Below are 18,335 nucleotides of genomic sequence, written 5' to 3'. Positions count from 1 at the left end.
CATTTGATAATGAAACTTCGTAATGAAACATATAAGAATACAGAATTATATATAAAAAAAACACTTTACTATAATTTATTTTTTATATATTAGGATTTGTTGTGATAGCGAAAACTTTCATACAAACAAGGTTAATTCATAAACACAAAAATAAAATAATCATACATATGATACATAAGGTTTTAACATAATTCAGCTAATTATGCATACATTTATGGATGAGAGGGAATCATTTCACTATACAATAGAGAATATTACAGAGGATAAAACCATATACAATTATTGGATTCATAAAACATTTTATATTTCTCCACTCTTTGTATTCATACCCTATCACGATCCCTTTCGCTCCACCGAGTACTTCCCGTTCTTCCTCAAGTACTCGTTCTTCCTCACATCTCTAACCATCTCATATTATTTACGAGTTTATCTTTATCTCATTACTTTTTCTCCTCATAATCTAGAAAATAAGCTTTATTATTTTATAAGGAAATCTAATATTAAGTTAATATATTAACTTAGCAAATATTCCATACAATTTTTTTTACAATTTTTTTTTTTACTAATTAAGAATTTGTGACAATTTCCAACAATCTCCACCTTGGACCAAATTTCATGAAGTTAATCTTCAATCTCTCCATGACACAAACTTTTTGCATCATATCACCACAAGAGAGTAATCGACTCCACCTTCAACTAAAATTCATTTTGTTTTCATCTTGTGTGATTTGCATGGTTTTAAAAACTAGACAGGCTAGTCCGACCACCGGTCGGTCATGCTTCCAATCCGATCCAGCCAATTGGACCGGGAAGCAATCGAACCGAAAATTGGACCGCTTGAACCAGCGGTTCGATCGACGAACCGACCGATTCCCTCCGAACCCAACAATTTATTTTCCTTTCTCCTTTCCCATGTGATTGGTACCCCTATTGTCACTTGAAGCATCGTTCGGCAGGCAACGGTACCTCCACTGTCACCTGGAGCAACATCCCACCGACAACATCCCGGCGTTGGGAACCCCGCCTCACCTCCCCCGCCGCGCACTGAAAAGCCCTCCTAACCTCGGCAGCACCCAACGCAAATCCCGTCACCCCACCCCTAATGATGGATTGGAAAACTCCCCTCTCCCGCGATGGCAAAGTGTCATCCCACTAGAAGTTCCCCCCATCCCTAGAAAGCTCCAACATCCCTATTTTTTTTCCCCATTCCCCCACGACTGGAAACCTCTCTCTCTCTCTCTCCCTCCACGATTGGAAAAGTTGCCTTATATTTTAGTTTTTTTAAATTTAATTTTCTCTCTCTCTCTCTCTCCTCCCTCATATTCCCACGATTGGAAAAGTCTTGCCTTCCATTTTAGTTTTTTAAAATTTTATATTTAATTTTTTAATTTTTTATTGATTATAATTGTTGTGATATGTTTAATATTTAATTTTTTTTATTTTTGTTTTATTTATTACATATTGACATTTTAATTTATTGAAAATATTGGGTTGATTGACAACTACAGATAAAAAATTTTATGAAAAAAATCAACAAATATGATAGATACTGTCAAAATTTAGATATAATTTATTATTTTTATTTATTAATTTTTAAAATTTTAATAATGTATATATATATATATATATATATATATTAATGACATCACCGGTTTGACTGCCGATTCGACCAATGAATCGTGAATCGATAACTTTTTCGGTTCAATTCTGAAAACATTGGTGATTTGTGATCTTTTAATTTTCTAGAGATCTTCAACCTAAGTTCTGATACCAGTTTGTTGTGACAACATAAGCTTTCATGAAAACAAGGTTAATTCAAGAATACAAAGATAAAACAATCACACATGGTACATGAGGTTTTAACGTGGTTTGACTAACCATACCTACATCAACGGAGGAGAGAGAATTATTCCACTATACAGTAGAGAATATTACAAGGAATAAAATCAGATACAACTATTGGGTTCCTGAAATATCCCATATTTCCCCACTCTTTGTATTCATACCTTATCACGAGCCCTCTCGCTCAACTGGGTACCGCCCGTTCTTCACATTTGTAACCATCTCATATAGTTTTTACAGGTTCATCTTCATTTCATTACTTTTTCTCCTCATAACCTATAATATTTATAGAAATATTTTCAATAACCTTCCTTAGTTTATAAAGAAATCTAATATTAAGTTAGGAAATATTTTATACAATATTCTTTATAAAAAAAATATTAATTAATTAGGAATTTGGGACAATTCCCAACCGGATTTAAATAAATTTAAATTTATAAACACTAAATAAAATTGAAAAACATACCTTTATAAAGGAGAAATTCAAGTTGACAAATGAGACGTACAAGTGGAGCTTATTTTCATAAAGAAATGGGAGACAAGAAAAAAAAAAGGGTTTAATAACAGAGACCTCATCTAAAAATCTAATAGATGAGGCCTTGGAAAAAGGGAAAAGAAAATACATAATATTAAAATCTCAAAGTAATTAATTACATTTACAATGGAGAAATCTCAAAGTGTTTAAAAATTACCTTTACAAAGAATAGGTTAAATTGAGATACGAGGAATATAAGTAGAATTTATTTTGCATGAAAGAGAGGAAAGTGACAAAAAGATAGTTGAAGGGAATATAAAATAATGGTTATTGTGTACAAGGAATGTGACAAAAAAGGTACAAAAAGATAGTTGAAGGGAATATAAAATAATGGTCATTGTGTATAAGGGAACAAAGCCACTATGGATGAGGGGAATGAATCGACACCAACAAAGGGAATGAATCGGAATTAACGGGGGAATGAACGGAGAATGAACCGGTGTTAACTTTCTCATCATTATGGGTTATGAACTAAAAGGTCATATTGAGAACTATTTTTTGTTGGGACAATTTTCTTTTGACCCAATTGACTCAAAAATTAAGATTTGACCCATAAAAGTTACATAATTGACGATGAGAATATAAAATATGAAAAGACTAATATACCCTTCAAAACTATTTTCTACCATAATATTTGAAAAACTTTTTTATCTTAATTTTTTTTAATAATTATTTTGAAAATTTATTACTTTTAGAAAACTAATTTTTTTAAAAATATATTATGAAAATATATCATTTTAAAAAAATAAATTTGACATATTTTCAGTTATTTTTATATACACAATTTTAAAAATATATATTTTCCAAGATGTTTGATTTTTAAATAATAATAATTTATTTTTATTTTTTTGAAAAATTTATGTATTTTTTTCCAAATCACTAAATTATATTAAATTTTATTGAGGTTTACAAAAGGAATAAAATTTAAATTAATGTTTTTTTATTTTTATTTTTGTCATAGTCAATAAAGGTCATTTTTGAAAAGATAAAAACTCCATATCCTTCTTTTTAATTTTCACACTTCCTCTATGCCTTGGGCTTAAATAGAGAACTTATATGGACCAAAACTTAATTTTTGGGCTCAACTAGGTGCAAAACACAATTGTTCCCTTTTTTTTCTTTCTAAAAGAAATATAAAAGAAATAATGGTGATTTTTTATATTTATTAAAGGTAAATAGATATTCAATTTTTGAAATATATATATATATATGCCATGATTCAAAACAAAGAAGAGGGTTAGAAAATACAAAAGATATCCAATAAGAAATTTAAAGAGAATGAACCAAAAAACTTGTTAGTTCATGATAAGCTTAAAACCGACCATGTAGGCGGTACAAAATAAAAAACATAAAATTAAAATCAAAGCTTAATTAAAACCATCCATGTAGGAGGTATAAGAACATAAAATGAAATGAAAACAAAACTTAATTAAAAACCATCCATATAGGAGGTAATCAAAACATATTTATATTATACATAAGGAGAAATATCTTACAATGGACAAGGGTAGGAAAGCTTGGAGAAAGCTTGAAAGCTTGAAGGGCTTACATGATGAGAGAGAAAGAAGAGAGAAGGGAGAGCATAAGCTTGGGAGAGAAAATTAAGTCTGCTTACAAATGAGGCCCGAACCTCCTTTAATAGGCAAAAAGGAATCTTGAATAGTAATAATGAAAAGTAGACCCATGCTTGAATAGTAAAAGTGAACAGTAGCATTTTTTACTTTTGACCCGGAATCTTGTTTTCGGCTGAAATGACTTCTGACAAGCTTCTTTAAACTGTGAGGACACATGCTTGCTGCTTTTGGTGCAGAAACTACAAAGCTTGAAATATTCTTGATGGAAGATATAAGGCTGATGATTACTTAGATCTTCTTATTGGAGGAAGGATTCCTTCACAGTCATCACCATTGTCTGGAAGGTAGCTTGTTGAATCATCAGACTCTGCATAAGAATTTTCTTGGGAGAAGCTTGAGCTTCCTTCTTCAAGGATTTTCTGGAAATCTTGAAGGGTCTTAGCTGCTGCGAGCATGGCTTGTAACTTTTGCTTTTTGAGAAGAAATTGAGACATATCATCACTGACTGAGACTTGTGTGGGGTTCTTGAGGAAATACTGCTTGATTGCATCAATAGATGCATCATTTTTCAAGGCATCCCACCATTTAGTTTTAAAAGTCCTTCCCAGAGATGGAAAGACTGTTGATTTGTCTGTAATGATAATATAGTCTCACTGGACTATCCAAGTAAGGCCAAAATTGGTGAAAAAGAATAGTAAAGGGGGAAAAGCTGAAAGTTCTTTGGGGATATCAAAATAACTTCTGAATAGCTCAAAGCCATCTAGGATGGGCTTAGGAAGAATCTTAATAGTCGGTCCATAATAAGTCCACCAACTGTAGAACCAAAATGGGAAAGAGGAAAGCTGATTCTTAGATGGAAAATAGAACATCCATGAATGATGGAAGTCCCTATTCTGGATCAGAAAAACATTAAACCATGCTCTATGATAATCCCAATAATTAAAAAACCTTGGCTTTGATGGTTCAGAAAATTCCCTTGAAAGATTAAGATTTCCACCCCATTGCTTGACAGTAAGAATCTTATAGATATGGCAGGTGGAGAATGCCAAACCCATATTGCTGAATTTGTCAGCATTATGCTTAATTTTAACAGAACCAGTTTCTATAAGGACTGCTTCATAAAACTCTCTTGTTTTTAAAATATCACTAGAGGGATAATGAAAATTTTCTTGAAAAACTTTTGCAGCAATCTCTCTGGGGTTTTCAGAGAAAAATTCTATTTCAATAACCAAAAGAGATTGATTTAAATAATTTTGCCAATATCTTGATTTTGTTGAAAGAGGTGTGGGATTGGCAGCCACCACAATTTGCTTGTTTAAAAAAGAGGAGCTTGATGCTAATTCCTTTTGAGAGGGATTAGCCTTAATGACTTGCTTGAAGGTCTGAGACCCTGAAATGGCTGGGTACTGGGTGCCCTTGACTGGATTAGATGGATCAGAATGATCATAGTATAAGGTCATCATCTTGTTAGGCATAGAGTTAGAAGAATGAAGTCTTGCTTCTTCTTATTCAACTTGTTGACTCCATAGCATTTTATGGGGAGAAGGAGCTTGACTGGATTGGGTTTTCTGGTTAAGAGCTTGGGTATTCTTTTTAGGGGCCATGGTCTCATGAACCCTGCAAATTCCACGAGTTGAGTGATTAGGAATGTAACTTTCTCCTTTAATAAACTTAATTTGAAAATTAGGGTTTAAAATAATCCAATCAATTAAATTATACTTAAAAGCTATATACTTAATTGTTTTCTCAGATGTGAAAACAACTTTTAAAATTCCTTGATTCAAAATATCAGTTTGAAATTTTGAAATGCATAAAGGAATGCTTAAAATATCATTTACAATGAGATTATGAATTAACTGGGTACCTAATATTTTAGGTGGATCATCTATTCTAACAAGATTAATTTCTTGATCACAAAGAGTGATGTTTTCAACAGGATTGGCAAATTCAAAAAGAATTTTCTTATAAAAAATCTTTGTTCTTATACCTTGGTTATCTACCCACAAGGGATAAATAGAGCTTAAGAAGGGTATTCCTAGGAGGGCTTTTTTCTTAAGATCCTTAACAAGGATAAAGGTTTGCTTAATACAGATGTCATGGTTACGGATATGAACATCTGTTAATTTATACTTAATGGCAAGTCTTTTGCCATTGGCTCCAAATAGAGACTGACTAGTCTCTTCGCATAAAGGAATAGGTACAAGACCTTCTTGAAGGCAATTTTCAGCTGCTCCTGAATCAATCAAAGCAATAATATCAAAGACAAATTTATCTTTGACTACTATAGTGAGGAAGACTTCCCACCTTTGGAAGATAACCCTACTCACAGTATTCAAAAAAGTATCTGTCTCATTTTCATTAACATGAGAAGATTCTGGAATATCCATGAGGTTTCCTTGGTTGACAATTCTATTTATTTGTTCTTCGAGATCAGAGAGACCTAGATTTATGAATTGTCTTAACTCCTTAATCTCCTTTTCATACTGCTTAACTTCTTCATGAAGTTCCTTAATGCTGACTTCCTTGGGAGACTTTTGGTCAAACCTGTTTAAGATATCATTAAGGTTATAAGGATTAACAGTCTTCTTGGCTTCTACCTTAACAACAGATTTCTTAAAAACTTCATAAAGATTTTGCTTAGTCTTTTCATCTTCAACTTTTCTTAAAGTATCTAGGATGAATTCCTGATCTTGGCTTATGACATTTATAGTTTTAGGACGACAATTACAATTACCTTTAATACATTCGGCTTGGTCACTAGAAGATTGGCTAGAAACTTCACCACTACTGTCTAGTTGATTAATGTCATCTTCATTATCTGAATTAGTCATTGATTCAGAATCTGTGGAGTTTAACATTACCTTACAAAGCATATTTTTTAGGTCATCTGAGACACTTAAGTTATTAATCTTTTGCTTAACTCTACAATCTTTTTTATAATGGCCAACTTTGCCACATTTAAAACAGATAATTGGCTTGACATCTAAAAGAGTTTCTACCTTTTTCTGGGTATCTTTGTTGACTCTTTGTTGGAAGTGTCTTGACTGCTTAGTATCATTCATCCTATAGTTGTCATAGGTACCTCTCTTACTGTGGTAAAACTTATCTTTGCTAGGCTTCCTGCTTGGTTTTTGCTTAGAGGGAGGCATAGTTTCCTTTTGGATGAAACCAAATTGGCTACAGAATGATCCAAATTCATTCTTGTAGATTTTTTGTTCATTCTTCATTTGTTGCTTAAGCTTGAAGTCATTGCACAACTTAATCCCTTCAGCTGTGACAATGCTTATAATCTCACCATAGGTTAGCTTATCATAAGGGATTTGACCATTATACTGTTCCCTTATCTTGATCCTAATTCTATCAGAGAAAAGCTTGGGCAATCCTGAGATGAATTTTTCTTTCCAAAAAGACTGGTTACAATCTGACCTTAGCATGACTTTGGTTAGGAAGACTTCCTTATACCACCTAAAATCATGAAGCTTAGGACACTTAAGGTTGGTCAAGAGATCTGCAGTTTTATCCTTAATTTTTGCAGGATCTCCAATGAAGTGCTTGGATATTGAGTAGATTAGAGTACCCACTGCATTCTCTATATCTTGGCCATCTTCGTCTTAACAACTTCACTATTCTCATTAATCCTATAGGCTTTAAGGATACTATTTCTATCATCGAAAGTGAGATAATTATCCCACCAACCCTTAAGCTGACCTGTAAACCCAGCAACAATGGTTTGAGCTACAGCATGATCTGGCAGTCTATTATTTAACTTATAGGTTGTACTTACCATGGTCATTTCTTGAAGCTTAGTGAGTATGTTATACTCAGTCATACCGTCTATGTTCCATTCATAGATAGTACCACTGGTGTATGAGGCTTGAGTATACTGATTTCTTTCCTCAAACTGCATGTCAGGAAATGTAGGTCTAGGATAGTAATTCCTAGTCTTAAAGGTTTCTAAATTGTTAATATTTTTTGAAATAATTTGATTATGGGGTTCCTCAAACATTTTAATTAGTTCATCAGCTTCTTCTTCTGAACTAATATCACCTTTAACATATTGATTCTCTTATGAGGCTGGACAGTCAAAGGAGCAAGAAGATTATCCTTAATCTTCTTATTAATCCTATCAACAAAAGCTTGGTTGATTTGGGATTTTCCTGGAATTCCTTAGAAAATTCAAAGGACTAATTTTATCAGTGCTTTAGTGTTATTAACAGCTTATAAGGATAATCTGGATAATCCTCTTGTTTGAAGAGTTCAAACCAAATCCAAAACTTAATATTTTTCTTTTCTTGTCTTAAGTAGGCATAAATTCTTCTTGGTAAATGGTTCTAATGACCTTAGGGATAGTGCTAAAGAACCAATCATTCTTTGCTTATTGACTTCAGAATAGAAGTCTTTTCTTAAGAGATCCTTGTTGATCTCAAAGTCCTCATCACTTAGGCTTATTGTGTTAATCATCTGGGAATAGGTAGGAGACATAGCAGGGGACTCATCCTGTTGGGATTCCTGAGTAGACTCATTTTCCTCAGAGTAAAATGGTCTAGCCACGTTGGTGTGACTTCTGACACCTGTTAGCTTAATATTCTTAGGATTTCCTGAGCTGGAACCTTCTTCTTCCCTAGTGGTTCTAACTGGGATGGAAGAGCTTGAAGCTCTAGAGGGTTCATAAACAGAAACTCTAGGGCTGCTAGAATGTCTGAAAGAGTTGGAGAAAACCAGTTCTCCTCCTCCATCAGGATATTGAACAATCTATTCAATACTTTCAGAACGCTGTGCAATGGCTGGAACAGCATTAGCAAAATGCCAATTTTCAGGAAACTCAACATCTTTCCACAAGATCTTCTTGGGGATGATGAAATCTGACTTATCTAGCATATCTGAGTGAAAGTAAGTGGTCTCACCTTTAGGACTGGTGCAAAGAGCCCCAGATCCCACGCTTGTGTTCATGCTCTTATAGGCAAACCTGGTTATGATTGAAACAGGGTTGTTTCCTGGTTTGATCTTAAAGCCATGAGTCTTAATATGCAGGACAACGGAATCTAAGATGTCTACATCTCTTATTCTAACTGTGAAGTTAGGATAGCACTGGAAATAAACTGGGTCATCATTCAGTCCAGCTTGGACTGCGCCTATAATAGAATCTCAATATTCGAGATGCCTATTATCCCTTAAACACATGACAATAAAGGTGTTTAAACCTAATCTTGTCAAAGGCTTAGCTGCTACTTGAATCATACCAAAGTGTATGAAATTATAGCCATCTTTCTTATGCTTTTCAATGGATCTGTTATCTAGAAGTCTTATGACTTGGTCATCTTGTTCTAAGCTGACTGACATTTCAGAGGTCTTGATGGTATAATCTGTGAAGAACTTAAAGGTTCCTTTCTTATAAATTTCTTGATTAGACACCTTGGGTAACTTCCAATCATCTAAATCATTTTGGATCTTAGGATAATTGATCTCTTCACTGTTTACAACAGTATCTTGAGAATCACTGGATCTCCTAGACATGGTTCTAAAAATTGAACTCATTTTAGGGTTTTGATCTAGAGCCTAATAGCAGATTGACAAACCTTATGAGACGTCACCCCAACCCTCTTACAGCCTAACAAACGCCTATCCACGGCTAACAACGGCTCAACCGGTAGGGCTCGCGCTCCTAGGCACACTGCTACCTATCTTAGGATAGGCCAAAACACCCAAAACAAGACCCAACTTCCTTTCTCGATGGCTCTGATACTATAGACACCCAGGACAAGGTCATATGCAATGAAAACAGGAATTATGTCATGATTCAAAACAAAGAAGAGGGTTAGAAAATACAAAAGATATCCAACAAGAAATTTAAAGAAAATGAACCAAAAAACTTGTTATATATATATATATAAATTACATAATTTTTTTTTCATTTTCAATATGTTTTCATACTTAAATAGTTAAATACAATATTTTTTTTTTACCATTTTCAATATATCTTCATATTTAAATATTATATATATTTTGTTTAATAAATTTAAAATATTAATACATTTATATAAAAGTGAATAAATAATATTATAAATATTATTAATTTTTAATTATATATATTTTAATTATTTTTAATTTTAATAAAATATAAATTATATATTTATAACGTCACCTATTCGACTGTTGTTCGGTTCGATCAATGAAATTCTTTTTAGTTTAATTTTAATAAAATATAAATTATATATTTTCAAAACTTTTTTGGTTCAATGTCCGCTTCAATTCTAAAAACATTAGCTAAAAATACAATTCTTTTTAGTGACTTTTGAAATTTGAATCTGTCTAGTACTTAGTGAATTTTGAAATTTGAATTTGTAAAGTATGTAAAATGCTTTCTTTTGTGTACAATACAATTCCTTTTATGTTGATTGTACACGTATTGTTTTCAATATATTGTTTTTTTTGTTAGGTTTGATTTTATATATAAACTATGGATAACTTTAAACAAGACTTTAATTTTATTGTTTTTAATACATATTTAAATATTTATAAAACATGTTTTGATTATATAAGAAAATAAGGATAATTAATTTGAATGATATTATGGTGACTATTCAAGTACCAAATTTAATTTTGGCCAATATATTCCATATGATAACAAGTTTCATTCTCTATTTAAAATTAATATATTAAGAGTCTATTTGATAATGATTTTAAGAAGCACTTTTAATATTTTTAATATTTAAAATTTTGTATCATTCAAGTGTTAAAAATATTATAAACATTTTCTAAAATAACTCTCAAACGTACTCTAAGTATTTGTTCGAATACACTAGTTTTATATTTTAAAGGTTATTATTTAATCTTAAAAGTTTTTTACATTTTGTATTAAATTTGATACATGGTAAAAACCATGAAATATATTTAACTAGAAGCCACTCGTACATTTATCACCAAGTTGCCTATTCAAGCATAAATATATGATCACTGATTTAGAATTAATTAAGGAAATTAAAGAAACATCGAACAATAGCTAATTAAAAAACTCGAAGAACGATTCATTAAGACCGAAAGATTCATTGTTACATATTCTTCGATCTTATTGGCATATAACACAATATTCTATACATCATACATGATGATTAAGCTTAAGCTTAAGCTTGGTTTAGGCTAACACATATTGTGGATTATGCTTCACCCCATAGAGATCACTAGATGATATAGAGCAAATTGATAAATATAGCCTTTGTAAGTTGCAAGGTTGCGTACAAAATCCATTGATTATGATCTTCGACCACCCGAGCCGCCCTCCCTTTGGCAGTTAAAATAAACAGCAGCAACAGGCAAACCAAGATTATAAAGCTCAGCGAAGTCCCTAGTGTTGAAATTTTGACGCCACCCTGGTGCATACACTGTCTGCCTACCCAGTTGGCGAAACAATACAAAAACAAAGCGATGAATCCCAGCTGTTGGGCGTGGGCTCTCATAACACACAATCTCTTGGCCTGCATACATCCATTGATATGTGGTTGTCTAGCGAAGTATGTAAAACTTGATAGAATACTGACCAGTTGTGACTTGTAGTTATAGACTTATAGTTGGGTCTAATCATCAGTAGTAGTACTACTGACTGATAGTGGCGAGTGTACGTAGCCCACTACTTACCACTGAATTATTATGGCAATCATAATGGAAGTTAAGAGGTGAGTTGGTAATGACCATCCATAAAAAGGTCATGTTGCTATCACCAGTACTATTGAGTCATAGTAGATGAAGCCTATCCATCTTCCAGTGAATTGTTATTGCAATAATTGAAATTAAGATGGCTTCTTTTCGTAAAAGGTCATGTTGCTATCATCAGTACTACTGAACTCATAGTAAATTAATGTAGCCCATCAACCACTGAATTATTATTGCCAGGAAAAGTGAAATGTCCATTGGTCTCTAGGAAAAGCCATAATGTTGTCGTGATCAATTTCACTTTAAGTTAGGCTTAATTAACCCCATCAAGGAGCTAGCATGCAAGTTTATCCATCAAACAAGACAAGTGATTGATTCCCACATCACCTTGTCGGATTTGATGGAAAACAGAAATTAAAGCTTAATCTCTAGGCGTATTCTAACATGCCATGAACCACAGAAAAAAAGAAAAGATAGAGAAAAGATGTAATACTTACCGAAGTTTGCCCCAGTAGTTGCTGGAATATCAGTCACCAACCTAAAAAGTTCATTCAGAGAAGGATGTTGATTAATCAGCAGATGATAAGCATAACATTATGGAAAAGTAAGGGTAAGCCCATCTTTGACCTGGGGTTGGGGGTGGGGGGCGATCTAAAGGAAGATATAAGTTGATGGAAATTGAAAGCTAAACCTAACAGATACCCAGAATCATAAGTACAGAAATAAGTGGGAGAAATTGAAAGGGAAGTGATGCTGACAGTGAAAACAATAACAATGAATTTGGGCGAAATTAAAAAAGGGAAGGCAAGTGGGGATAAAGGGTATGTTGCCCATACCATGTGCATGGTACTTGTAGGACCCCACGGTATATCCCTGGAAAGCTGAAACCTTGTAAATACGAAAGCTACTTTTTAATTGAATTGGCCCTTTTGCCCAAAATCAACCAATCAGGTGATCGTCAACCACAGAAACAAAAACTGCAGAGAGAGGTGGAGAGAGAGGGGTATCTTCCTCTGTCTTTTTCTACAAGTGAACAGTACTGCAGTAGCTTTCCTACAAGATTGGTAGTTTTACAGAAGTCCATCTTCTGAGCTTTTACAAAAACCCATCTTATATTTTCCAAAGAGATTAGTCTTTCCTTAGTTTGAGCGCCCAAGAAAGAGGTCCTCTCTGCCTTTCTTCAACCATATTCCCAATCCCCAACGACAAAAACTCTCCTCAGTCCTCACACACACACACAAACACCCAAGGTAGTTTCTCGTCAGTTCAAACAACCACACAACCACCAAAACCCAGACATATCTAGTGCGCATCTCTATGTGTGTGTGTGTGAGAGAGAGAGAGAGAGAAACAACTCAAAACCCCCCAAACCCAGACATAGTATGTCTCCATGTATGAGAAAGAGAGACAGAGAGAAAGAGAGGGGAAGAGGGAGAGTCCTAACCAATGTAAGTACTCCCTTAGGTTCGGATTACTGGGGCTTGGAGCGTCAGGGTCCACCATAACCTGCATGCAAATGGATAACAAGGTGAGTCAACTTCAAATGTGATCATAATAAAGTAAAGGAGAGACGGAGACGGAGGAGGAGGAGGAGGAGGAGGAAGAAGGGGGGATGGTGGGTGGGGGGTGAGGGGCTGGAGACAAACCAAAGTATAGAAGGTCCTCAAGTCATCCCCTCCAATGTCCACCCTAGGTTGGCTGACTAGCTGAGAGGGTCTGAACTCACAGCCATTTGCAACTTCTCTATTATTGTAGGTCACCCTCAGAGTGATGGACCTGAGAAAGGGGTCCAGAACATCCCCGACAACGCGCCCAACAACAAGAGGATCCCTTTCCCTAGGCATCACACACACCTCACCGATACAATACAAGAGGGAGCTATCCCAACTGTATTGATCTATGGATTGTTTGCAAATATCATAGAGCCTCGGCCTCTGAATATATAACTAGTCCGGTGCTATCTGCCTTTATTTCTTATTCCATCGATGGAATCTATCTTTTATTTTTTTGAGTTTTTGTTTTTGTCTCAACAAAAGTCCTAAGATATCAGTTTGGCGCATAACCTCTTTCCCTTTTAGACTTAAAGTGAAGTGGACCTAGTTTATATTCGGTTTGATTGATACTCGCAGAAGTCGGTCCACAGCATCCCACCATTAATGTACAACATATCTGAACCTCCTCGTTGATTTGTAAAAAGTCTCCAAAGAGAAAAAAACCTTGTATCAAAATCTGAGCATCCTGCTTTACACATGGCATTACTTGATTTGACACATCCTTTTCTAGGTTTAATTTCCGATGACCAGTTCAGGGACGGTGGGTTTTGATTTATTATCAACCAACTTCAATTACATGATCATTTTGTCCTTGATATTTCTACTAATCTCTCTCCGCGAATATTGTTCTGGTCATACTGATTTGACGCATGGTGTAGGCCTGATATTGGTCAATCAGTCCAACATGATAAAATTCCATTAAACCTTGTTGGATATGATCATGGATATATTCATATATATTAGCCTGAACTCAATAATTCCCGATGAACCCACCTCCCAAACATGTCTCTGAATTCATTCTTCTAAAATTAACAACCACTTAATTGGCAATGTGGTTGTGGTCATACATGGCCTGCAACCAAAAAAGCTACAAGGTTAAAAGAAGATTCTCATGAAAGAATAAAGAGCTTTCTTATCTGGACCAAGGTAATTACCATTTTTAGACAGCAGCGTGACTCCAACTTCCAAAACAAGTTAGACACTGAAACAGGAGTTGTTGCCTCCCACTCACATTAATCGAGGGATATTTTTCTTATAGGGCCCCCATAAAGGCCATTTCAAATGCAAAGGCCAATTTTTATTTTTATTTTTTTAATTCTTTCCCTTTTCCTAATTATAATAAATGGTTTTTCTCTGCTATTTTCGTACGTCTTTTAAAGTTAAATATACATGTTATTCCAAGTATTACTTCTGTGGTTGATCAGTTTAGAACTGTCATATTGAGTGCTTTGCTGATGTTTGGACAGTAGATGGGAAGTTGCCAGTTGCCACCCCATGTACTACTTACCATCCAAACCCCCAAATCTTTTTCACAATCCCATTTTTCTATGACATAACCTCCTGGCCCTTCCAAAGTGGTGTCACATTTTAATTTCTACATCACCATGTACATCTAATTTGTCCCGGATATATTTGAAGTTGTTTTCGTGCAATGTGATGTTTTGTCCCGGTATATTTGAAATTATATTCTTGTGATTTAGTTGGACTGGATAATTGAATTAAGGTCTTTTTATCACCCATGATTGATTTGAAGTATACGAGATAATAATAAATAAAAAAATTCATTTAACTCATTTTTGTCTTTATTCTATCACTCTTTACATATATACCACTATTAGCAAATTCTTTGTTATTTAACAATTTTAAATTTTTCTTTATTTTTTTAAAACTCTTTTATAAATAATTAAAAAATCAATATTATTTTATATTTTTAAATTATAAATAAACAAAAATTATATTGATGATTTAAAACTATTTTGAAAAATACTTTCTAAAAAATGTTAATTTAAATAAATAAAAATTATCATTTATATTTTAGAAGTAAATAATTTAATGATTAAAACACTATTTAAAATAAATATATTCACTATTTTTTTATACTTAAAAATATTTTAAAGTATTCTTTTTCTTATTATGAAATAAAAAGTTTAATTTTTTTTTAGTCTTCTTCCTTCCTTATTTTAATAACTTTTTGAACATGACTTTTAATAATAAGTTATATGAAATGTTATAAATTTGTTTAATAAGGATTTTTTTTTAATGATTTGAATAAATTGAAAATTTATCAAAATAAGAAAAAGAAAAAGAAAGAAAGAGGATAAATGAAGAGTTTTTATTTTAAATATCCAATAAAAATATTTTCATATGACTTATTTTTAGAATGGAATTATATCAATACACAGTGGATATTGAATTTTTTTTATATAAAAGGGTTAAAATGTGTATTTACTCATTTTAGATGCAAACAAGAAGTTAAAAATTATATAGATTATGTTTGAGTTTGGTTCAAAAATATTTTTCTAATTTTTATTTTTATTTTCTATATCATTCTTTTTGAAAATACATTTAATTAAAAAATGAAAACTATTTTTAAAAATGAAAATTAAAACCTTGTTTAGTACTATTTTTTCATATGAAAATAATAAAAAGACTTAAAAAGAGTTTGACCCTAAGTCATACACTTTATTTAACTCCCACATGGAAATTCCAATACTTTCTACAGTAATGATGTTTAGGGAAAGAAAATTTACCTTAAGTCATCCATCATTTTCTCAATCAAACCATTGGAAACATGATTAACACACTTTCATGAACACAAAACTTAAAGGATATGAAATTTGTGTCATTGTATAAAAACATTACATTAACCGTACAATAAAAATGTACTAAGTATATAAGGGTATACAAGACTATCATTTGTAAAAAAATTGAATCAATTATGAACTACATTTTATTTTCCTTGTTACCCACATATTATACATTTATGTCATACACTTTATTTAACTTTCATATAAAAATTATAATACTTTCCATGGTAATGATATTTAGAGAAAAAAATTGACCAGGAGAGAAATGAAATTTGTACCACTATATAAGGGTATTACACTAATTGCACAAATGAAATATACTAAGTATATAAGGGTGTACAAGACTACCATTTTTGAAAAATTTCAGTCGATTCTAAATCATTCATTTATTTTCCTTATCACCCAAAGATTGTATTATGGATACATAACTTAGAAGAGTTATAAAATTTGCATCATTGTACAAGATTACACTAATTGTATAAGGGAAATATACCGAGTGTACAATGGTGTACAAGACTCCTAATGAGTTTTGTACAATTTTTAAACAACTTGAGTTTGACATTACAACGATTATCGATAGTTTTTTTTTTCCTACCAAACTATGTCATTAAAACCTATGAGAAATAATATCCAACACATTTATTATTTTGTAAGTAAGAAACAAAAAAAATATTTGCTAAGGTATTTAAAAAATATTTATCATATATTTTATAAGTTTGAAAAAAAAAATTTAATGATGTCTAATTTGTAAGTTAGAACAAATAAATAATACTAATATTTTATGATATGTTTAAAAATTGTTTAATATATGAGAGAAATAATGTAAGTTTGAAATAAAAAATAATATTTATTATATATTATGTAAGTTTGAAAAAAAAAAAAAATTGATGAGGTATTTAAAAGTTATTTACTTTTAAAACGTATTTGATAATAATAATTTTTAATCATTTATCTTTTATATTTAATTTATTATTAGAGAAAAATAATTGGTAAATTATTCAACGACTGATAAATAGAGGAGAAAATAGTAAAAAAGTTAAAAAAGAGAATAAGAAAGGTGGGAGTGATCGAAAATCTTTTTATTTAACAGTGAAAGGTATTTTAGAGAATTTTTAAAGAAAATATCCTTTCTCTTTAAGTTTAATTATGAGTGATAATCGTACCTCGTCATAAATATCTACCCAACTGGGTGGGAACACAATTCTCCCTTTTTGTTGTCTTCCGGCTGTGGTCTCCTACAATTTTCGTGGGAACAAGTTCAGTTGAGCCCACACAGGATATCTCATACTGGCTACAAAAGTTTCGATGTGACAGACATTTTGTTGGTTCCACGGCACTTTGAGGGGAATGGTTTTATGCAGCAGCAATAACATTTATGATAATCTCATTAATTTCTTTACTTTTCTTCTGAATGCTGATTACTTTTCTGCTCATCTGAACTTCTAGGGGCCTGCATGAAAACCTACAACCACTTAATTATTAGGGTTTCCTTTTCTTTCTTTTCGTTTTCTTTTCCTTTGGGATCGAATCTGGACGTACGGGAGACAAAAAAATGGCATAGTTACCAAATCAACAAAGCAAGAGGGTCATAGTCAAAACTCTGAGAATCACAGAAAATATAAAGATTAAATCAACTATATGTATGTATGGCCTATGTTTTCTTTTCACTACTGTAATTGATGGTAGATTATGACTGCTCAGCTAGATGAGTACTTGTACAATCTCAGGCTCAGGATTAGTATTATATACTTGAAGAAAAAGATAAAAGAAAAAGTAGTGATGGCTAAAATAAGAAAAAGAAAAAAGAAAAGTTGTAATGGCTATAAAAGAACCTAAGGGAATTGTTCGATAAAGCTAAAGAGGGGATCAGATCACTCAGTAGAAAAACTCAGATTTGTAAAAGGCCAAACAACGACCGACCATTCTTAGATAACAACGTCAAGAATTCCATAGACTGGAACCCACTTCTCCTCTTTTGTGTACCTTGAGATATTGGGCATTTTATGGATACAATTTGTTTGGTAGCTCCACACCAGCCAAAAACTTTTATCGGTAACAAACGATATGGGTATCAACCATTCATAAGGTCAGTAGCAAAGATAGAACAATTCAGGTAAGTTTCCGACACACCTGATGGAATTTGATTCGAACTGAATCAACAATGGACCTTTTAAAGAATACCTGCATGTATAGAAACGGCCCTGGATCATCTTCTTCATGCATGCAGTTTTATAATATTTTATGCATGAAATTCAATCAAATTAAATGCCAAAAAATCTTCATACTAATGTATATATATGTGTATGATTATACATACATACATACACATTCCATCTGATGAAAACCTTACAGACTGCACTATCGTGAAACTGCACTA

General features: G+C 32.5%; 1 protein-coding gene across 1 annotated transcript; it reads right to left on the bottom strand.

Annotated features, from left to right (window-relative positions):
* Positions 1–10,955: 10,955 nt before the first annotated feature.
* Positions 10,956–13,538, bottom strand: LOC117917939 (protein HEADING DATE 3A). Its single transcript, XM_034834417.1, has 4 exons — positions 13,245–13,538; positions 13,043–13,104; positions 12,096–12,136; positions 10,956–11,423 (listed from the first exon to the last, which is right to left on the bottom strand). The coding sequence occupies exons 1-4, from the start codon at positions 13,440–13,442 to the stop codon at positions 11,200–11,202; spliced, it is 525 nt and encodes a 174-aa protein (XP_034690308.1). The 5' UTR covers positions 13,443–13,538; the 3' UTR covers positions 10,956–11,199.
* Between the last annotated feature and the right edge of the window lie 4,797 nt (positions 13,539–18,335).

This window comes from Vitis riparia, chromosome 7 (assembly GCF_004353265.1).
Source record: "Vitis riparia cultivar Riparia Gloire de Montpellier isolate 1030 chromosome 7, EGFV_Vit.rip_1.0, whole genome shotgun sequence".
In the NCBI taxonomy this organism is placed as follows: Eukaryota; Viridiplantae; Streptophyta; class Magnoliopsida; order Vitales; family Vitaceae; genus Vitis; species Vitis riparia.
This window is presented reverse-complemented; position numbering and strand designations above follow the sequence as displayed.